A 24,002-nucleotide genomic window follows, 5' to 3' on the forward strand; every position below is an offset into this window, starting at 1 on the left:
ACACCAAGACTGTGTGGCCCTTGTCTGCGTTCATTTAGGAAACACCAAGACTATGTGTCCCTTGTCTGCGTTCATTTAGGAAACACCAAGACTATGTGTCCCTTGTCTGCGTTCATTTAGGAAACACCAAGACTATGTGTCCCTTGTCTGCGTTCATTTAGGAAACACCAAGACTATGTGTCCCTTGTCTGCGTTCATTTAGGAAACACCAAGACTATGTGTCCCTTGTCTGCGTTCATTTAGGAAACACCAAGACTATGTGTCCCTTGTCTGCGTTCATTTAGGAAACACCAAGACTATGTGTCCCTTGTCTGCGTTCATTTAGGAAACACCAAGACTATGTGTCCCTTGTCTGCGTTCATTTAGGAAACACCAAGACTATGTGTCCCTTGTCTGCGTTCATTTAGGAAACACCAAGACTATGTGTCCCTTGAAGTGTGCGTTCATTTAGGAAACACCAAGACTATGTGTCCCTTGTCTGCGTTCATTTAGGAAACACCAAGACTATGTGTCCCTTGTCTGCGTTCATTTAGGAAACACCAAGACTATGTGTCCCTTGTCTGCGTTCATTTAGGAAACACCAAGACTATGTGTCCCTTGTCTGCGTTCATTTAGGAAACACCAAGACTATGTGTCCCTTGTCTGCGTTCATTTAGGAAACACCAAGACTATGTGTCCCTTGAAGTGTGCGTTCATTTAGGAAACACCAAGACTATGTGTCCCTTGTCTGCGTTCATTTAGGAAACACCAAGACTATGTGTCCCTTGTCTGCGTTCATTTAGGAAACACCAAGACTATGTGTCCCTTGTCTGCGTTCATTTAGGAAACACCAAGACTATGTGTCCCTTGTCTGCGTTCATTTAGGAAACACCAAGACTATGTGTCCCTTGTCTGCGTTCATTTAGGAAAAAACATGTGAGCAGTACTGATGTGTCATTTGACACAGAAGTGCCAAACTGTGTTTTATCAGGAAAAACGTACTTTTGGCTCACGAGTGACGGCTTGCACTGAGAGAAGTCGGCGGGGTGGCGATGCGTGTTTGACATCAGTATTGGTCGTAATCATCTCTATCAATGGAATTAGAAAAAGGGAACATTCCAAAATGTGGGATCATTATAATCTTGTAGCGCCAAACACCTTTTCTTGTTTACTATTTGTCTCAGTGAGGAAAGTTGCATCTTTAATTATACTTTCTCAATAACTATTAATATATTAAAAAAAACTACATTTCCTACTATCAATTTCAATTTCAGGTGAAATATAATGACTTTTTGAAACCAGCAGATGATGCCTTTATGAAACAGCAATAAAGTGTCAGGTCAAGGTCAATACAGCCAGTGAGTGTGCCAAACGCTCGCTGAGGCGTTGTTTGCTCATCGCCATTGAAATGTATGTGTATTATAAAAAGATACTGAATAGCAATGTTTGACACCTAGTCAAAATGATTGATTGATTGTTTCCATGTATAAAATGAAAAATAAAAGATTGTTGGAAATAAATGTATCTATCAGCGCAGCATTTCAAATATTGGACTACATGTCTACATTTATAGACGGCGTTATTTTTCTAAACTATGTTTTGTTTTGCAGTAATGACACGCATTATCTGCAGCACTAATTACATGGAAATGTGGCAATTTATATGTTTGTATTTATTCTAAACACTTTTCTTGTATTTGCATGAAAAACAATTAGTTTGTGCTTTAGTGTTCTCACAACAGTAGTTCTTTATTTTGGACCTGTTAATTAAAAACAAGCCTACAAATAAGGATAGTTTACTGATATATTATTATGGTATTCCTCCATAAGTACTTTAATATTATCCTTTTATTATGCATGATCTGCTGCAAAGTACATTTAAGGACAAAGCAAGTATGAATAAATCATGCTTTATTGTGTCTTACAAATCCTTTGTTTTGCTTTGACTCCTTCATTAATGGATACATTTTATTTTATGTTTGTGTATAATGAAAGCTCTGATAAGAGAAAGGGACGCTCTGTTATGCTTGGATTTTGTTGTTAGACACCCTGTGACAAAGTAAATTTAAAAAGTCAGTTGAGTTAAAAACTAGAAACGTTATCGTTGCTGTATCAGTTTTATCTTTCAATGACTTTGAGCAGGTAATACAGTACATGCTTTCATTTCATCACCTTTGGACTGCTGCAACTCCCCGGATGTTGGAATGAAGCAGGCCTCAGTTGCTCGATTGCAGTTTGTCCAAAATGCTGCTGCTCGCCTTTTAGCTGCCGCTAAACACTTTAGCCCCATTTGAGAATCCCTTCACTGGCTCCCAGTTCATTTTAGAAATAATTTCCAAATATTGTTGTTTGTTTTTAAATCTCTTAAAGGATTAGCGCCACAATATCTGTCAGACCTTTAAAAAAACGTACACCCCCACAAGGTATTTGAGGTCAGCTGATCAGTTTCTTCTTGTGGAACCAAAAAGCCGTTTAAAACCCAGAGGTGATGGAGCATTTTCTGCTTGGAACAAGATCCCTCTTGCTATTCGAACGGCTCCCTCTTTAATGAGTTTTAAATCACGTCTCAAAAATATTATTACTCTTTGGCTTTTAAACCAGCATTAAAGTTGTGTGATTTCAGTCCATTTTATTTTCACTGATGTATTTTATGGATTTATTCTTTTTATAGTTAAATGTTTTATATTTCTGACTCTTAGCTTCTGTGCAGCACGTTGTGCAACTTGTATTGTTTTTTGAAATGTGCAATGTACATAAAGTGGATTGGATTCATCCATCCATCCATTTCCTACCGCTTATTCGCTTTCGGGGTCGCGGGGGGCGCTGGCGCCTATCTCAGCTACAATCGGGCGGAAGGCAGGGTACACCCTGGACAAGTCGCCACCTCATCACAGGGCCAACACAGATAGACATCATCTGACAGATAAACAACTAAAGAGTCATTTTTCACAAATAGCAGCTCAATCAAATGTAACAGCTTGCAAATACATAACAATTAAAGATGTCATGAAATATATAAGAATGAAGTAAATAACAATAATGTGACATCTTAAATGAAAATATAATAACGAGTGAACAGCAACCTATCATTTCTAACCGGCAAATTCCCAGACAAAATGACAATTGCAAAAGTCGTAGCTATTTATAAGAATGGAGACAACCACAAGTTTACCACAGGTCTCCAAAATCATGGAAAAACTATTCAATACCCCATTAGATGTACTTGTCAACATAAGTGGAACGCTCCTGGAGAAGCAATATGGATCCCGAGCAAATATCTCAACATCGATAGCATTAATCAAATTAACAGAGGAAATGATCAATGCAATAGATCAGTGGTTCTCAAATGGGGGTACATGTACCCCTGGGGGTACTTGAAGGTATGCCAAGGGGTACTGGAGATTTTTCAAAAATATTCTAAAAATAGCAACAATTCAAAAATCCTTTATAAATGTATTTATTGAATAATACTTCAACAAAATATAAATGTAAGTTCACAAACTGTGAAAAGAAATGCAACAATGCAATATTCAGTGTTGACAGCTTGATTTTTTGTGGACATGTTCCATAAATATTGATGTTAAATATTTATTTTTGGGTGAAGAAATGTTTAGAAGGAAGTTGATGAATCCAGATGGATCTCTATTACAATCCCCAAAAAGGGCACTTTAAGTATGTGTAGACATCTTTATTTATAATTGAATCACTTGTTATTTCTATATCTTTTTTTCTAAATAGTTGAAGAAAGACCACTACAATTGGGCAATATTTTTCACTGTTATACAATTTAATAAATCAAAAACTGATTTAAAAAAGTGCTGTATTTTACTTCTTTATCTCTTTTTTTCAACCAAACATGCTTTGCTCTGATTAGAGGGTACTTGAATTAAAAAAATGTTGACAGGGGGTACATGACTGAAAAAAGGTTGAGAGACACTGCAATAGATGGTAAAGAATGTGCGGCCGCAGTATTCATGGACTTAACAAAAGAAAGCATTTGACACAATTAATCTTGACATTTTAATTGAAAAAAAAAAATAGAACGCTAGGGCATCAGAGGTTTGGTCTTGAACTGGGTCAGAAGCGATTTAACCAACAGGAAGCAATATTTGAAGATGGGTGAACATATGTCAACACGGCCAGATATATCTTGTGGTGTACCCCAGGGATCAATACTGGGACCAAGATATTTGTATAAGCGACATTTGTAAACCCATCCTCACCTATGGTTATGAGCTTTGGGTCATGACGAAAAGGATAAGATCACGGGTACAAGCGGCCCAAATGAGTTTGGGTCTCTCCCTTAGAGATAGGGTGAGAAGCTCTGCCATCCGGGAGGAACTCAAAGTAAAGTTGCTGCTCCTCCACATCGAGAGGAGCCAGATGAGGTGGTTCGGGCATCTGGTCAGGATGCCACCCGAACGCCTCCCTAGGGATGTGTTTAGGGCACGTCCAGCTGGTAGGAGGCCACGGGGAAGACCCAGGACACGTTGGGAAGACTATGTCTCCCGGCTGGCCTGGGAACGCCTCGGGATCCCCCGGGAAGAGCTAGACGAGGTTGCTGGGGTGAGGGAAGTCTGGGCTTCCCTGCTTAAGCTGCTGCCCCCGCGACCCGACCTCGGATAAGCGGAAGATGATGGATGGATGGATGGATGGATGGACATTTGTAAAGTTACAAAGGACTTACATTGAGTTTTATTTGTTGACAACACAACTGTGTTTTGTTGAGGACAAAACACACAGAAGATAATACAAATAACAGAAGAAATGAACAAAATAAAAAGATGGTTTGACAAAAACAGATTATCTTTGAATCTCAGTAAAACTAAAATAATACTATTCGGTAACAGTAAATAAGAGCATCATACACAAGTACAAATAGACAGAGTAGATATTGAAAGGGTAAAAGAAACCAGATTTTGGGGAGTATTAATAGATGATAGAATGAAGTGGAAACCTCATGTAAAAAATATACAACATAAGTAGCAAGAAACACCTCAATAATGAACAAAGCAAAATACGTCCTGGGCCAAAAATCACTTTATATTCTTTACTGCTCACTAGTGTAACCATATCTGATTATTGTGTAAAAATATGGGAAACAAAGAAGAAAAGAGGTTAAAGTTATGATCCAGTTTAAGAGGCTGTTCAAATGAATAGTGCTTACAAAGTAGAAAAGAAGAAGAATTAGGAGAAACACTTTCAGCCTCATTGAAAATAAGATATTCTTCATCTCAGTGTGTTTATCTTGACTGACTTAATGATCTTTTGCAAAAACTGCCCTATTAATCATTCACTGATGTCATTGCGTTACAAGAAGACAGTAAATCAACATATTTGTATTTGTAAACGCTCAATAAGCTTTACTTCTTCTTACTTCTTTTCCCACATGATGTTCAGAGAAATGATATGAATTTAAGTGATGGATTATGCCGTAACTGTGTTCATGTTAGAAAGAAAGAAAGAAAGACAGAAAGAAAGAAAGAAAGAAAGAAAGAAAGAAAGAAAGAAAGAAAGAAAGAAAGAAAGAAAGAAAGTAAGAAAGAAAGAAAGTAAGAAAGAAAGAAAGAAAAAAAGAAAGAAAGAAAGAAAGAAAGGAAGAAAAAAAGAAAGAAAGAAAGAAAGAAAAAACAGAAAGAAAGAAAGAAAGAAAGAAAGAAAGAAAGAAAGAAAGAAAGAAATAAAGAAAGAAAGAACGTGTATGCGCAAAAGCGGCGCAAACATGATATTCTCCAGCAGCATTTAGCATGCGCTTGTTTTGCTCATCGAGGTCTCTTTGCTGGTGGGAAGGACTTACTTAGCCATTGGGGGCACTTAGCTCCGCCATCATCGGTGTGTGCGAGATTAGTGTTGCAATACCATCTCCAGCACAAGTCAACAAACGACGTAAAGCAATTGTCGTCGTTGCCTCGTTAGATCGGACTTTTACGTCCCAACAACGCCGACTCAACTCCAGGACAGACAGTGTGTGGACTTGTTGTCCCCGTGTGTGGACTTCTTGTCCCCGTGATTGGACTTCTTGTCCCCGTGTGTGGACTTGTTGTCCCCGTGTGTGGACTTGTTGTCCCCGTGTGTGGACTTGTTGTCCCCGTGTGTGGACTTGTTGTCCCCGTGTGTGGACTTCTTGTCCCCGTGTGTGGACTTGTTGTCCCCGTGTGTGGACTTCTTGTCCCCGTGTGTGGAGTTCTGGTCCCCGTGTGTGGACTTGTTGTCCCCGTGTGTGGACTTCTTGTCCCCGTGTGTGGAGTTCTGGTCCCCGTGTGTGGACTTGTTGTCCCCGTGTGTGGACTTCTTGTCCCCGTGTGTGGACTTCTTGTCCCCGTGTGTGGAGTTCTGGTCCCCGGTTCCACTCCGAGCGGCTTTTAGGTGCAGCTCCAGTTCCCCAAGACGCCACTGGAACAACAAACAAACAAACAAGAAAACAAAGCAGTTTTCAAGTCACCTGGATAAGAGACACGGGCTTCAAACATGTCGAGTTCCACCCGAGTCAAGCTGCCACCCGAGTGGAAGGACGACGAGCGGATGAATTTTCTCTTCTCGGACTTTAAGGAGAGGCGCGACGTCAACACAACAGACTGGGACAGCAAGATGGACTTCTGGACGGCGATGGTCCTACAAAGCTGCAGAGACCGCACTCGTGTGTCCCTCAGTCTGCAAGACCTCAATAAGATCTTCCGGAGGAAGGAGAGGACACCCATGGCGTTGGCAACTGTCATCCAGTCCTTGTCCAGGTAGTACCATTTACTTAGTCCTTGTTCAAGTAGTACCATTCACTTAGTCCTTGTCCAGGTAGTACCATTTACTTAGTCCTTGTTCAAGTAGTACCATTCACTTAGTCCTTGTCCAGGTAGTACCATTTACTTAGTCCTTGTTCAAGTAGTACCATTTACTTAGTCCTTGTCCAGGTAGTACCATTTACTTAGTCCTTGTTCAAGTAGTACCATTCACTTAGTCCTTGTCCAGGTAGTACCATTTACTTAGTCCTTGTTCAAGTAGTACCATTTACTTAGTCCTTGTCCAGGTAGTACCATTTACTTAGTCCTTGTCCAGGTAGTACCATTTACTTAGTCCTTGTTCAGGTAGTACCATTTACTTAGTCCTTGTCCAGGTAGTACTATTTACTTAGTCCTTGTTCAAGTAGTACCATTCACTTAGTCCTTGTCCAGGTAGTACCATTTACTTAGTCCTTGTTCAAGTAGTACCATTCACTTAGTCCTTGTCCAGGTAGTACCATTTACTTAGTCCTTGTTCAAGTAGTACCATTTACTTAGTCCTTGTTCAAGTAGTACCATTCACTTAGTCCTTGTCCAGGTAGTACCATTTACTTAGTCCTTGTCCAGGTAGAACCATTTACTTAGTCCTTGTTCAAGTAGTACCATTTACTTAGTCCTTGTTCAAGTAGTACCATTTACTTAGTCCTTGTTCAAGTAGTACCATTCACTTAGTCCTTGTCCAGGTAGTACCATTTACTTAGTCCTTGTTCAAGTAGTACCATTCACTTAGTCCTTGTCCAGGTAGTACCATTTACTTAGTCCTTGTTCAAGTAGTACCATTCACTTAGTCCTTGTCCAGGTAGTACCATTTACTTAGTCCTTGTTCAAGTAGTACCATTCACTTAGTCCTTGTCCAGGTAGTACCATTTACTTAGTCCTTGTTCAAGTAGTACCATTTACTTAGTCCTTGTTCAAGTAGTACCATTCACTTAGTCCTTGTCCAGGTAGTACCATTTACTTAGTCCTTGTTCAAGTAGTACCATTCACTTAGTCCTTGTCCAGGTAGTACCATTTACTTAGTCCTTGTTCAAGTAGTACCATTCACTTAGCCCTTGTCCAGGTAGTACTATTCACTTAGTCCTTGTCCAGGTAGTACCATTTACTTAGTCCTTGTTCAAGTAGTACCATTTACTTAGTCCTTGTCCAGGTAGTACCATTTACTTAGTCCTTGTTCAAGTAGTACCATTCACTTAGCCCTTGTCCAGGTAGTACTATTCACTTAGTCCTTGTCCAGGTAGTACCATTTACTTAGTCCTTGTCCAGGTAGTACCATTTACTTAGTCCTTGTCCAGGTAGTACCATTTACTTAGTCCTTGTCCAGGTAGTACTATTCACTTAGTCCTTGTTCAAGTAGTACCATTTACTGAGTCCTTGTCCAGGTAGTACCATTAACTTAGTCCTTGTCCAGGTAGTACCGTTTACTTAGTCCTTGTCCAGGTAGTACCATTCACTTAGTCCTTGTCCAGGTAGTACCATTTACTTAGTCCTTGTTCAAGTAGTACCATTCACTTAGCCCTTGTCCAGGTAGTACTATTCACTTAGTCCTTGTCCAGGTAGTACCATTTACTTAGTCCTTGTTCAAGTAGTACCATTTACTTAGTCCTTGTCCAGGTAGTACCATTTACTTAGTCCTTGTTCAAGTAGTACCATTCACTTAGCCCTTGTCCAGGTAGTACTATTCACTTAGTCCTTGTCCAGGTAGTACCATTTACTTAGTCCTTGTCCAGGTAGTACCATTTACTTAGTCCTTGTCCAGGTAGTACCATTTACTTAGTCCTTGTCCAGGTAGTACTATTCACTTAGTCCTTGTTCAAGTAGTACCATTCACTTAGCCCTTGTCCAGGTAGTACTATTCACTTAGTCCTTGTCCAGGTAGTACCATTTACTTAGTCCTTGTTCAAGTAGTACCATTCACTTAGTCCTTGTCCAGGTAGTACCATTCACTTAGTCCTTGTCCAGGTAGTACCATTTACTTAGTCCTTGTCCAGGTAGTACCATTTACTTAGTCCTTGTCCAGGTAGTACTATTCACTTAGTCCTTGTTCAAGTAGTACCATTTACTGAGTCCTTGTCCAGGTAGTACCATTAACTTAGTCCTTGTCCAGGTAGTACCATTTACTTAGTCCTTGTCCAGGTAGTACCATTTACTTAGTCCTTGTCCAGGTAGTACCATTTACTTAGTCCTTGTCCAGGTAGTGTCCAGGTAGCACCATTTACTTAGTCCTTGTCCAGGTAGTACCATTCACTTAGTCCTTGTTCAAGTAGTACCATTTACTTAGTCCTTTTTCAAGTAGTACCATTTACTTAGTCCTTGTTCAAGTAGTACCATTTACTTAGTCCTTGTCCAGGTAGTACCATTTACTTAGTCCTTGTCCAGGTAGTACCATTTACTTAGTCCTTGTCCAGGTAGTACCATTTACTTAGTCCTTGTCCAGGTAGTACCATTTACTTAGTCCTTTTTCAAGTAGTACCATTCACTTAGTCCTTGTCCAAGTAGTACCATTCACTTAGTCCTTGTCCAGGTAGTACCATTTACTTAGTCCTTGTCCAGGTAGTACCATTTACTTAGTCCTTGTCCAGGTAGTACCATTTACTTAGTCCTTTTTCAAGTAGTACCATTCACTTAGTCCTTGTCCAAGTAGTACCATTCACTTAGTCCTTGCCCAGGTAGTACCCAGGGTTTCCCACACATTCATTTATTTGTGGCGGCCCGCCACGAAAGAATTACGGCCGCCACAAATAGATAAAAAAAAAAAAAAAAATATATATATATATATATATGTATATATATATATATATATATATATATATATGTATATATATATATATATATATATATATATATATATATATTTTATTTTTTTTTATATATATATATATATATGTATATATATATATATATATATATATATATATATATATATATATATATATATATATATATATATATTTTTTTTTTTTCCGGCTTTTGACTCGCTGGACCGCTCATAAAAGCTTGTAGTTACAACTCCGGTGCAGTAGGTGGCAGTAGCCTACTAGGCATTGTAACTCCGCCAATGTAATTATATTCCAACTCCTCCTTCTTCTTGGTCATCGCCGCCGCCGAGAGATAAAAAGGTCAAATACAGCACTAAAATATAGCTATCAACACTGAATATTGCATTGTTGAATTTTTTTTCACAGTTTATGAACTTACATTCATATTTTGTTGAATTATTATTCAATAAATATATTTATGAAGGATTTTTGAATTTCTGCTTTTTTTGGAATATTTAAAAAAATCTCACGTACCCCTTGGCATACCTCCAAGTACCCCCAGGGGTACATGTACCCCCATTTGAGAACCACTGCCTTACAGTACACATAAAGTGTGCTGCTGCTGTAAATGCAACAGAAAGCGCTGGCTCACAAGTCAATTCCATCCATTTTTTCTACCGCTTGTCCCTCACTCAACATTTTTCAGCAGGAAGATGCTTTAACCCAAGTGTCCCCAAACTTTTGGACACGGGGGCTGCATTGGGTCAAAACAATTTGGCGTGTGTGTGTGTGTGTGTGTGTGTGTGTGTGTGTGTGTGTGTGTGTGTGTGAGTGTGAGTTAAAGTTAAAGTACCAATGATAGTCACGCACTCGGTGTGGTGGAATTTGTCCTCTGCATTCGACCCATCCCCTTGTTCACCATATAACCTTATATATATATTAGATATTAGGGCCTTTTTTAAATATCTGGATATGTTTATGCCATATCGCTGCACAGGATATATATCTGCATAATTTGCCTTAGCCTTGAATGAACACTTGATGCATATAATGCCAGCAGTGTGATGATTCTATGTGTCTACATTAAACATTCTTCTTCATACTGCATTCATATATGCTGCTTTTAAACTTTCATGCAGAGAGGGAAATCACAACTAAGTCCATTGACCAAAACTGTATTTATTAAATACTCTTCATTTTCTCGCGGGTGACTTTTTAAATGAAAGAACAAATTAGTAGTGCCGCTACCTTTTGTAGTAGCACTTCTGACGCATACTTTGCATATTGCTGTTGTCTTTCTGAATATCTTCCCGCTTGAACCCTAACCACCGCCAGATGATGGACCCCCTGCAGTTTTTTTGGGCATTAATTATTCTTCCTCCATTTGTGATCAGTTTCACACCTTCTCTCTCTTGTAATGTCACTCAACTCCCTCCGCTCCGCTCTGCTTGCACCACCTGCCTCAGCTAACGTTAGCCATGCTGCTACCTCTCTGCTGGGCGAGAGCGTATGACGCTACACACGCGACAGTATGTGACGTATGGAAGAAGGCGGGCTTGTTTTACGTCTCTGTGAGTAGGAGAGACTAGAAGAGGTGGAAACACATGTAGTGTAATACCCGCAGCTAAAAGCAACTGCGTGAGAACGTATACTCCAATACCACGATATAGTCATTTTCTATATCGCACAGAGACAAACGCGCGATATATCATTTATATCGATATATCACCCAGCCCAAATATATATATATATATATATATATATATATATTATTCACACACAGCATCACATAAAGAAGTGATGCTGTGTAAACCTGTGTTGCATGTTTTGGAAAAGTAAGTGAAGTGATGTGAGTGATATTTATATAGCGCTTTTTCTCCAGTCACTCAAAGTGCTTTTTTATAGTGAAACCCAATATCTAAGTTACAATTAAAGAAGTGTGGGTGGCACTGGGAGCAGGTGGGTAAAGTGTCTTGCCCAAGGACACAACAGCAGTGACTAGGATGGTGGAAGTGGGGATCGAACCTGGAACCCTCAAGTTGCTGGCACAGCCACTCTACCAACCGAGCTGTACCACCTCGCAATACTGTATACGGTTTGCTTACAACTAATAGTTGAATCACTTCTGGTCAAGCATCGATGTGGTATGAAACACCAACAGTGATACTGTGACCCCCTCTGCCTTGATGAACTAATACACTTCTGGTCAAGCATCGATGTGGTATGAAACACCAACAGTGATACTGTGACCCCCTCTGCCTTGATGAACTAATACACTTCTGGTCAAGCATCGATGTGGTATGAAACACCAACAGTGATACTGTGACCCCCTCTGCCTTGATGAACTGATAGTTGAATCACTTCTGGTCAAGCATCGATGTGGTATGAAACACCAACAGTGATACTGTGACCCCCTCTGCCTTGATGAACTAATAGTTGAATCACTTCTGGTCAAGCATCGATGTGGTATGAAACACCAACAGTGATACTGTGACCCCCTCTGCCTTGTTGTGGGTCTCTTTAAGAAAAAAACACATCACAGATTCAACCGCTGTGTCATTTGACTGCAAAGTGCAAAAACGTTTTAAAGTGACAGCTCGTACTAATGTAGGAGTGGCGTGCATTATCAGTCTAAATAGAACTAATAAAAAGGACAAATTACAACATTTGAGATCATTTTTATATTGTAGCGCCAAATAGGGTAAATGTTCTTCTTTTCCTGTTTACTACTTGAGTCATTGATCAGAGTTGTGCATGTTGTACATATTTCTGTGCTGCAATTTAATAAAAAACAAAAAACTAATCCATTATATTTACTAACTATTAAGTAAATCCCCAGTTAAATGTGATGGCATTTGTAATCCCGCAGATGACAATTGTAAAACACCAGTATCAGTGCTGCGTCAATACAGCTATTGAGTGTGCCATTCAAGCGTCAATTAACAATCTCTAGCATATAATGTGGTTTTAAAGATAGAAAAGTTACATTCATTTTTTACACAAATTTAATGGTCAGCACTTTAAGAGCCTTTTTTTTTGTTTTAAGATATTATTTGTTGGAATCACAAATGATAAATGATAATTGTTGATTACTGCAATAAGCGGTATTCTGTCTGCCACATGACATTGTTTCTTTTTTACATCATCCAGATGTGGGAAGCTGCAGAGAGAGTCGGAGTTTGCTGCCAATGTGGATTGTGGCTGGTTGTCTTGGAGCGTTGGCCTTCTGCTGGTGAAGCCTCTGAAATGGACCTTCTCCTCTCTGCTGGGAAGCAACTCCGTGCCTTTGGAGGAGTCTTTTGTTGTCCTTGAACTCGTGAAGGTTTGCAATGCCGCTGCCTTTCTTTTCTACCTCTGTCACTATATGGGCTACTTCACAGAATGGCTGACATTTGCGTTCCCAGGAAATACATTTTATTTGCATGATAACTATCCATCCGTCCCTTTTCTACCGCTTGTCCCTTTCGGGGTGGCGGGGGGTCGCTGGAGCCGATGTCAGCTGCATTGGGGGCCTCATCGCAGGGCCAACACAGACAGACAGACAACATTCACACACTATATCATGTTTATTTCATCTGATCGCATCTTTATTACATCAACATTTAAAGTTGATTGATTGTATTTTGAACACTGAAAAGCTATTTCTTGTTGCATGTAAAGGCTTCCTAAAATTGACATTTTTTATCCTGAAATATAATCATTCAAATTATTCAGAAATGTTATACAATGGTACCATAAATCTACATGCTCAATTAATTCCACGACCAAGCTCGGAACTCAAAACACTTCATGTCGAATCAATGTCACCCCTTGAAATGCCCCACTCAAAACAACCCAACTTAACAGGTAACACACCTTTTAAAAGAAAAACGAACTTTTATCAAATAACTATTGCATGACAAAAATACAATAGAATGCACTATATAAACAACTGCAGTAGTTTTTATTCAGGGTTTCCCTTTCCGTAGCTACAGCGTCAGTTTACCCTCGCTGTGCTCGGACCGGGCGTGCTCCAAAGCTGAGGTACCACTCTACATGTTTTACAAACTTATCCAAACTGTATATTAAATGTATTTCCCTAAACATGTTTGTAATAAATACTCAATTTGATCCAACGTACACTTTAGTCATGTCTTTGGGTTTTCATTCAGTCATGTTACCTCAATACACAAGCAAAATACCTACTCAGTGACCTAGTGGTTAGAGTGTCCGCCCTGAGATCCACAGGTTGTGAGTTCAAACCCCGGCCAAGTCATAGCAAAGACTATAAAAATGGGAGCCATTGCCTCCCTGCTTGGCACTCAGCATCAAGGCTTGGAATTGGGGGTTAAATCACCATAAATGATTCCCGGGCGCGGCACCGCTGCTGCTCACTGCTCCTCTCACCTCCCAGGGGGTGATCAAGGGGATGGGTCAAATGCAGAGGACATATTTCACCACACCTAGTGTGTGTGTGTGACTATCATTGCTACTTTAAAATGTGGCCTCTGCTGGTCAAAATAGATGGCTAAAAGAAAGCTCCCTCATCTATTTTTCTTTACATTTTAATATATTTTAACAATAAGAGGACTGAATTGGTTAAACTCTTAGCACAGCCTTGTTACCATCTTTTTTATTATCATTATTATTTTTTGAATCACTGAAATGTATTTTGTGTCAACATGCTATTAGCATAATGGCAATGTGGCTATATTTCAAATATGTGTTCATTCTATGCTAAAAACTCACTCCTGTCACTTCCAGTCCAGTTACTCACTTTAGTCAATTTTCACCCTGTAACTAGCCCAGTTTGAAATAACAAAACTTCTCGGCTTTAAAGGGGAACATTATCACCAGACTTAAGTGTCAATATATACCTTAAAGTTGCAGAAAAAAGACCATATATTTTTTTAACCGATTTCCGAACTCTAAATGGGTGAATTTTGGCAAACGGGACAAGTGGTAGGAAATGGATGGATGGATGTACCTGATGCATTTGTAACAGTTATAAATGTAGAGAGAGTCGAAGAGACAGAAATTGGCTATAAAATCCAAGGCAGAATCCACTAAAGCAAAAATAAAAGGAAAATGCAAGCTGCTCAGAAATCATGCCAAAGCAAAAATGTCAAATAACGTGCGAATGAACCAAAGTAATGTGTAAATAATGTCACTGACTAGATGAACCATCTGTGGCTGTGAAGTGAACACTGCTAAGGTTGTAAATACTGTATAGAGTAGGCTAACCCGTGTGGTTCCTGTGGATGTGAACACTGGTTGTATTTACTGTAGTTTAGTTTAACATTTGTCAAGCATTAGACAAATGCTAAGCTAAACTGTAAACTATGGTCAACCTGCAAATCAATGCAATTCTATGCCGCTGGACAAAGCTCAAACGAAATCTCGTTGACATGTATGACTTTCGTGTTATTTACGACAATGACAAAAAAGGAATTGATTGAGTGAATAATTAACATAGTGACTGAAACAGACAGTGATTCATTTGGATGAACAGGGTGTGTATTTATGTCAACTCTGTTGATCATTTTTCAATTCTTTAAACACTAAAACATCTTTAAATGGTGCTTTTTTTAATGCTAATTTTTGCATGTTCAACTGCTGAAAAACCAGGAACAAGGGGGTGGTTTTTCAGCAATTGTTCCCCCACCCAGGACCGTGCTGGGGATCCTCGACTTAATTTCAGTCTTTTTCGTTAAGTTCAAATCACATGCTTGCTGAATGTTTCCAACCTCACATTGCTTTTTTCCTAACCCCAACCCTTCCAGGAGAAAGCCGCTGAAGTCCTGGATATCTACCGGAGCAGTGAATATGCCAGCCGCTCTATCTTGTCCTTTCAAGAGCTGTGTACTCTCACCTCCAGCGTGTGTGCTGATGACAGCACTCTGTGCTTGGCTCTGCTGCAGCTGCAGAGGGACAACCAAGTCCTGGTCTCCTTACACCAGGGGGATAAGGTAAACCACCATTAGACATACAGTATGTACTGTATCTCCCGGCTCACTTGTGTGTCTTCTCTATAGATTGTTAAGTTTTGCCAACCAGGACAAGGTCGTGTCTCCACAGTCAACGATTTAGAGACGGGCGTCTACCAGTTGCAGCGTAGTGAAAAACTGCTGGAGGAGAGGCTGGACAAACTGAGCCTGGAGGCTGATAAGTACGTCAAATTACATTTGCTTTTCAAATCTGTAAAGTCAATTCATTTTATTTTGAAAAGTTTTCAGAAATGAGTGATGACATATTGAAAAAATGGAGTGGAATATTTATAGGCCAACTGAAATGAGATGTTCTTATTCAAACGGCGATAGCAGGTCCATTCTATGTGTCATACTTCATCATTTCGCGATATTGCCATATTTTTGCTGAAAGGATTTAGTAGAGAACATCCACGATAAAGTTGGCAACATTTGGTCGCTAATAGAAAAGCCTTGCCTGTACCGGAAGTAGCAGATGATGACGTCACCCGTTGATGGCTCCTCATAATCCCCACATTGTTTTCAAATGGGAGCCTCCAACAAAAAGTGCTATTCGGACTAAGAAAACAACCATTTCCCCATTAATTTGAGCGAGGATGAAAGATTTGTGTTTGAGGATATTGATAGCGATTGACTAGAAAAAAAAACACGATTGGATTGGGACGGATTCAGATGTTTTTAGACACATTTACTAGGATAATTCTGGGAAATCCCTTATCTTTCTATTGTGTTGCTAGTGTTTTAGTGAGTTTAATAGTACCTGATAGTCAAAGGTGTGTGTCCACAATGTCTTGACGCGCAGTGTCTCAGGGAAGTCGACGGCAGCTTTATGGACGGCGCAAGCTCAGCTAATCTCCGCTAAGAAGCGACTTTTTACCACAATTTTCTTACCAAAACCTGCTGGTTGACATTCGGTCGGGATCCATGTTCACTTGACCACTCTGATCCATAGTAAAGTTTCACCTCTGGGAATTTTAAACAAGGAATCACCGTGTGTTTGTGTGGCTAAAGGCTAAAGCTTCCCAACTCCATCTTTCTACTGTGACTTCTCCAATATTAATTGAACAAATTGCAAAAGATTCAGCAACACAGATCTCCAAAATACTGTGTAATTATGCCGTTAAAGCAGACAACTTTCAGCTGTGTGTGTGTGCAGCGCTAATATTTCCTAATAGTCCGTGACGTCACGCGTACACGTCGTTGTTACGCGACGTTTCCAGGAAGAAACTCCCAGGAAATTTAAAATTGCAATTTAGTAAACTAAAGCGGCCATATTGTCATGTGTTGCAATGTTAATATTTCATCATTGATATATAAACTATCAGACTGCGTGGTGGCTAGTAGTGGCTTTCAGTAGGCCTTTAAAGATGCCATATGTAGTAATGTGGCCAGAAATAGTACTACAATCACGGTCAAAATTCTGTAGTCCTCTCCCATGACTGAGGTTGCCAGACACGCAGCCAAATCCCAATCCTCCTCCAAGGATCTTCAAATGGCAATGGACAAGTCCTACGCTGTAGGTTTCTCTTGTTTATGCTTCTTGCAAGATGCTTTACTAGTAATTATGCCACATTTTACTGATGTCCATTTGCCAAATGTATTTGTAAAGTTACGCAGGAATATTGTCGTCTGGAGTCGGGACAGATTGTTGGTTTTACCCTCCTAAAATGTCTAGTTCGACTGTACGGCTCACCATGGAAATAATGATCCATCCATCCATCCATTTTCTACCGCTTATTCCCTTTTGGGGTCTCGGGGGGCGCTGGCGCCTATCTCAGCTACAATCGGGCGGAAGGCGGGGTACACCCTGGACAAGTCGCCACCTCATCGCAGGGCCAAGGAAATAATGATGTATAATATATTAAATATAGCATATATAGTCCTTTTCCATGGCTTCTCCGAACTCCTGCTATGTCCGAGTTTTTGCCTTTGCGACCGCTGAAGACGCACACCGCTTGGCCTGTCGGTACCTGTCAGAACCCGATAGGACTCCTTCTTCAGCTGGACGGCATCCCTCACTGCTGGTGTCCACCAGCGAGTTCTAGGATTACCGCCATGACAAGCAGCAACTACCTTGCGGCCACAGCTCCAATCAGCCGCCTCGACAGTAGAGGTGCGGAACATGGTCCACTCGGACTCAATGTCCAGCACTTCCCTCGTGACATGTTCAAAGTTCTTCCGGAGGTGGGAATTGAAACTCTCTCTGACAGGAGACTCTGCCAGACGTTCCCAGCAGACCCTCACAATGTGTTTGGGCTTGCCAGGTTTGTCCGGCATCCTCCCCCACCATCGCAGCCAACTCACCACCAGTAGAAAGCTCCGCCCCTCTCTTCACCCGAGTGTCCAAAACATGAGGCCGCAAATCCGATGACACAACTACAAAGTGGATCATGGAACTGCGGCCAAGGGTGTCCTGGTGCCAAGTGCACATATGGACACCCTTATGTTTGGTGTTTGTTGTGGACAATCCGTGACGAGCACAAAAGTCCAATAACAAAACACCACTCGGGTTCAGATCCGGGCGGCCATTCTTCCCAAACACGCCTCTCCAAGTTTCACTGTGGTTGCCAACATGAGCGTTGAAGTCCCCCAGCAGAAGAAGGGAATCACCCGGGGGAGCACTCTCCAGTACTCCCTCCAGTGTACCCAAAAAGGGTGGGTACTCTGAACTGTTGTTTGCTGCGTAAGCACAAACAACAGTCAGGACCCGTCCCCCCACCCGAAGGCGGGAGGGAAGCTAGCCTCTCGTCCACTGGGTTGAACTCCCAACGTGCAGGCTTTGAGCCGGGGGGCAACCAGAATTGCCACCCCAGCCCGTCGTCTCTCACTGCCGGTAACGCCAGAGTGGAAGAGAGTCCAGCCCCTCTCGAGAGAACTGGTTCCAGAGCCCTTGCTGTCCGTCGAAGTGAGTCCGACTATATCCAGCCGGAACTTCTCTACCTCGCGCACTAGCTCAGGCTCCTTCCCCCCCAGTGAGGTGATATTCCACGTCCCAGGAGCTAGCTTCTGTAGCCGAGGATCGGACCGCCAAGTGCCCTGCCTTCGGCTGCCGCCCAGCTCACTCTGCACCCGACCTCTATGGCCCCTCCTATGGGTGGTGAGCCCATTGGAGGGGGGACCCACGTTGCCTCTTCGGGCCCCATGGGAACAGGCCCGGCCACCAGGCGCTCGCCATCGTGCCCCAACTGTGGGCCTGGCTCCAGAGGGGGTCCTGGTGACCCCCGTCCGGGCGAGGGAAATCTGGGTCCTTGTCTTGTTTTCTTCATAAGAGGTCTTGGAGCTGCTCTTTGTCTGATCCCTCACCTAGGACCTGTTTGTCTTGGGAGACCCTACCGGGACAACATAGCTCCTAGGATCATTGGGACACACAAACTCAGAGAGGAGCATTGGAAGCTTTTCATCGCATTTATTTCATGTTTGAAATGCTTCAAAAGTAAATCCATACGTTGTCATGTCTTTCATCATCATTTTGAACTTTAGGCAACATATCTTAAAAAGTGCAGTCCCCTTTTTAGAGAAAGTGTGTATACCTTTTTTGTATATGCCAAACTTGTGAAAAACTCCCTGGTAAAATTTCAGGCCGTTCAAACTGAATAATCATGTGACTTAAAGAAGACATTGTCTCTGCTCAAACTCCACCTGGTGACCTCATCACAAACTCCAACTAGTGACCTCATCACAAACTCCAACTAGTGACCTCATCACAAACTCCAACTAGTGACCTCATCACAAACTCCAACTAGTGACCTCATCACAAACTCCAACTAGTGACCTCATCACAAACTCCACCTGGTGACCTCATCACAAACTCCACCTGGTGACCTCATCACAAACTCCAACTAGTGACCTCATCACAAACTCCAACTAGTGACCTCATCACAAACTCCAACTAGTGACCTCATCACAAACTCCAACTAGTGACCTCATCACAAACTCCACCTGGTGACCTCATCACAAACTCCACCTGGTGACCTCATCACAAACTCCAACTAGTGACCTCATCACAAACTCCCCCTGGTGACCTCATCACAAACTCCACCTGGTGACCTCATCACAAACTCCACCTGGTGACCTCATCACAAACTCCAACTAGTGACCTCATAACAAACTCCACCTGGTGACCTCATCACAAACTCCAACTAGTGACCTCATCACAAACTCCACCTGGTGACCTCATCACAAACTCCAACTAGTGACCTCATCACAAACTCCAACTAGTGACCTCATCACAAACTCCACCTGGTGACCTCATCACAAACTCCACCTGGTGACCTCATCACAAACTCCAACTAGTGACCTCATCACAAACTCCAACTAGTGACCTCATCACAAACTCCAACTAGTGACCTCATCACAAACTCCACCTGGTGACCTCATCACAAACTCCAACTAGTGACCTCATCACAAACTCCAACTAGTGATCTCATCACAAACTCCAACTAGTGACCTCATCACAAACTCCACCTGGTGACCTCATCACAAACTCCAACTAGTGACCTCATCACAAACTCCAACTAGTGACCTCATCACAAACTCCAACTAGTGACCTCATCACAAACTCCACCTGGTGACCTCATCACAAACTCCAACTAGTGACCTCATCACAAACTCCAACTAGTGACCTCATCACAAACTCCAACTAGTGACCTCATCACAAACTCCAACTAGTGACCTCATCCCAAACTCCACCTGGTGACCTCATCACAAACTCCAACTAGTGACCTCATCACAAACTCCACCTGGTGACCTCATCACAAACTCCAACTAGTGACCTCATCACAAACTCCAACTAGTGACCTCATCACAAACTCCACCTGGTGATATTATCACAAACTCCAACTAGTGACCTCATCACAAACTCCAACTAGTGACCTCATCACAAACTCCACCTGGTGACCTCATCACAAACTCCAACTAGTGACCTCATCACAAACTCCAACTAGTGACCTCATCACAAACTCCAACTAGTGACCTCATCACAAACTCCACCTGGTGACCTCATCACAAACTCCAACTAGTGACCTCATCACAAACTCCAACTAGTGACCTCATCACAAACTCCAACTAGTGACCTCATCACAAACTCCAACTAGTGACCTCATCACAAACTCCAACTGGTGACCTCATCACAAACTCCAACTGGTGACCTCATCACAAACTCCAACTGGTGACCTCATCACAAACTCCACCTGGTGACCTCATCACAAACTCCAACTAGTGACCTCATCACAAACTCCAACTAGTGACCTCATCACAAACTCCAACTAGTGACCTCATCAAAAACTCCAACTAGTGACCTCATCACAAACTCCAACTAGTGACCTCATCACAAACTCCAACTAGTGACCTCATCACAAACTCCAACTAGTGACCTCATCACAAACTCCAACTAGTGACCTCATCACAAACTCCAACTAGTGACCTCATCCCAAACTCCACCTGGTGACCTCATCACAAACTCCAACTAGTGACCTCATCACAAACTCCAACTAGTGACCTCATCACAAACTCCAACTAGTGACCTCATCACAAACTCCAACTAGTGACCTCATCACAAACTCCAACTAGTGACCTCATCACAAACTCCAACTAGTGACCTCATCACAAACTCCACCTGGTGATATTATCACAAACTCCAACTAGTGACCTCATCACAAACTCCAACTAGTGACCTCATCACAAACTCCAACTAGTGACCTCATCACAAACTCCAACTAGTGACCTCATCACAAACTCCAACTAGTGACCTCATCACAAACTCCAACTAGTGACCTCATCACAAACTCCACCTGGTGACCTCATCACAAACTCCAACTAGTGACCTCATCACAAACTCCAACTAGTGACCTCATCACAAACTCCAACTAGTGACCTCATCACAAACTCCAACTAGTGACCTCATCACAAACTCCACCTGGTGACCTCATCACAAACTCCAACTAGTGACCTCATCACAAACTCCAACTAGTGACCTCATCACAAACTCCAACTAGTGACCTCATCACAAACTCCAACTAGTGACCTCATCACAAACTCCAACTAGTGACCTCATCACAAACTCCAACTAGTGACCTCATCACAAACTCCAACTAGTGACCTCATCACAAACTCCAACTGGTGACCTCATCACAAACTCCAACTGGTGACCTCATCACAAACTCCAACTGGTGACCTCATCACAAACTCCACCTGGTGACCTCATCACCAATTCCAACTAGTGACCTCATCACAAACTCCAACTAGTGACCTCATCACAAACTCCAACTAGTGACCTCATCACAAACTCCAACTAGTGACCTCATCACAAACTCCAACTAGTGATCTCATCACAAACTCCAACTAGTGACCTCATCACAAACTCCAACTAGTGACCTCATCACAAACTCCAACTAGTGACCTCATCACAAACTCCAACTAGTGACCTCATCACAAACTCCAACTAGTGACCTCATCACAAACTCCAACTAGTGACCTCATCACAAACTCCAACTAGTGACCTCATCACAAACTCCAACTAGTGACCTCATCACAAACTCCAACTAGTGACCTCATCACAAACTCCAACTGGTGACCTCATCACAAACTCCAACTGGTGACCTCATCACAAACTCCACCTGGTGACCTCATCACAAATTCCAACTAGTGACCTCATCACAAACTCCAACTAGTGACCTCATCACAAACTCCAACTAGTGACCTCATCACAAACTCCAACTAGTGACCTCATCACAAACTCCAACTAGTGACCTCATCACAAACTCCAACTAGTGACCTCATCACAAACTCCAACTAGTGACCTCATCACAAACTCCACCTGGTGACCTCATCACAAACTCCAACTAGTGACCTCATCACAAACTCCAACTAGTGACCTCATCACAAACTCCAACTAGTGACCTCATCACAAACTCCACTCTTCCCCGGCAACTCTTCCAAGCATTAAACAGCTTTATAGTCCATACAAATATTTATATGTGCTTATAGTCTATAATTATATTTATATGTGCTTAAAATCTATAAATATATTTGTGTTTATAGTCTATATATATATATATATATATATATATATATATATATATATATATATATATATATATATATATGTGGTTATAGTCTATACATATATTTATATGTGCTTAAAGTCTATAAATATATATGTGCTTATAGTCTATATATATATATTTATGTTAATAGTCTATATATATATATGTGTGTGTGTTTATAGTCTATACATATATTTATATGTGCTTATAGTCTATATATATATTTATATGTGCTTATAGACTATATATATATATTTGTTAATAGTCTATATATATATATGTGTGTGTGTTTATAGTCTATACATATATTTATATGTGCTTATAGTCTATATATATATTTATATGTGCTTATAGACTATATATATATATTTGTTAATAGTCTATATATATATATGTGTGTGTGTTTATAGTCTATACATATATTTATATGTGCTTATATTCTATATATATATTTATATGTGCTTATAGTCTATATATATATTTATATGTGCTTATAGTCTATATATATATTTATATGTACTTATAGTCTATATATATATTTATATGTACTTATAGTCTATATATATATTTATATGTACTTATAGTCTATATATATATTTATATGTACTTATAGTCAATATATATATTTATATGTACTTATAGTCTATATATATATTTATATGTACTTATAGTCTATATATATATTTATATGTACTTATAGTCTATATATATATTTATATGTACTTATAGTCTATATATATATTTATATGTACTTATAGTCTATATATATATTTATATGTACTTATAGTCTATATATATATTTATATGTACTTATAGTCTATATATATATTTATATGTACTTATAGTCTATATATATATTTATATGTACTTATAGTCTATATATATATTTATATGTACTTATAGTGTAAACATATTTACATGTGTTTATAGTACATATATATTTTGTCATTGTGTTTTGCACACTCTTGGAGTCAACATGTACATAGTCTGGTACATAGTGTCATGTACATAGGGTATATACCCCCCCCCCCCCATTTTTTTATATATATATAGTTTTTCAAATGAGCTGACATGTACATTTTGTATATGTGCATCATGCATCCATTTTTTTGAACGTAATTTTTTATATACATGTTACAGGTGATGTAGCTTTTATTATTGAATGTATGAAATGTGATGAATATTTAATGGGGCCTTTTGGCTTTTTGTGACATCATTTGCCTTTTTAAAGCATTACATGGATTTCATTCTTTAAGATGTCAATAAACTTGTCAATCAATCAATCAATCCAAACAATGTAATGCCCGTTTGGGCCCGAGGGTTGCAGAAGGAAGAGCCCTTCCAGTTCCAGTATGTGTTGCTGGGGTGCAGTCCAGTCCTCAATGAACACCAAGTATGTGTTGCTGGGGTGCAGTCCAGTCTTCAATGAACACCAAGTATGTGTTGCTGGTGTGCAGTCCAGTCCTCAATGAACACCAAGGTTAGG

At 40.6% G+C, this 24,002-nt stretch overlaps 1 protein-coding gene across 3 annotated transcripts in view; it reads left to right on the top strand.

Moving 5' to 3' along the window:
• The first annotated feature begins 5,748 nt into the window (after nt 1-5,748).
• Nucleotides 5,749-24,002, top strand: part of chmp7 (charged multivesicular body protein 7) — a 35,743-nt gene continuing 17,489 nt past the window's right edge. For 2 of the 3 annotated variants that reach the window (XR_009807629.1, XR_009807628.1), the window contains exons 1-4: nt 5,749-6,709; nt 12,658-12,829; nt 15,270-15,455; nt 15,522-15,655. Coding sequence is in view for 1 of the 3 variants with exons in the window: in XM_061907228.1 (XP_061763212.1) it covers nt 6,447-6,709; nt 12,658-12,829; nt 15,270-15,455; nt 15,522-15,655 (755 nt within the window). In the remaining 2 variants the exon portion in view is untranslated. The remainder of the gene's footprint in view (nt 6,710-12,657; nt 12,830-15,269; nt 15,456-15,521; nt 15,656-24,002) is intronic. The other variant, XM_061907228.1, reaches the window with a different exon arrangement.

Source organism: Nerophis ophidion, linkage group LG07 (genome assembly GCF_033978795.1).
Source record: "Nerophis ophidion isolate RoL-2023_Sa linkage group LG07, RoL_Noph_v1.0, whole genome shotgun sequence".
Taxonomy (NCBI): Eukaryota; Metazoa; Chordata; class Actinopteri; order Syngnathiformes; family Syngnathidae; genus Nerophis; species Nerophis ophidion.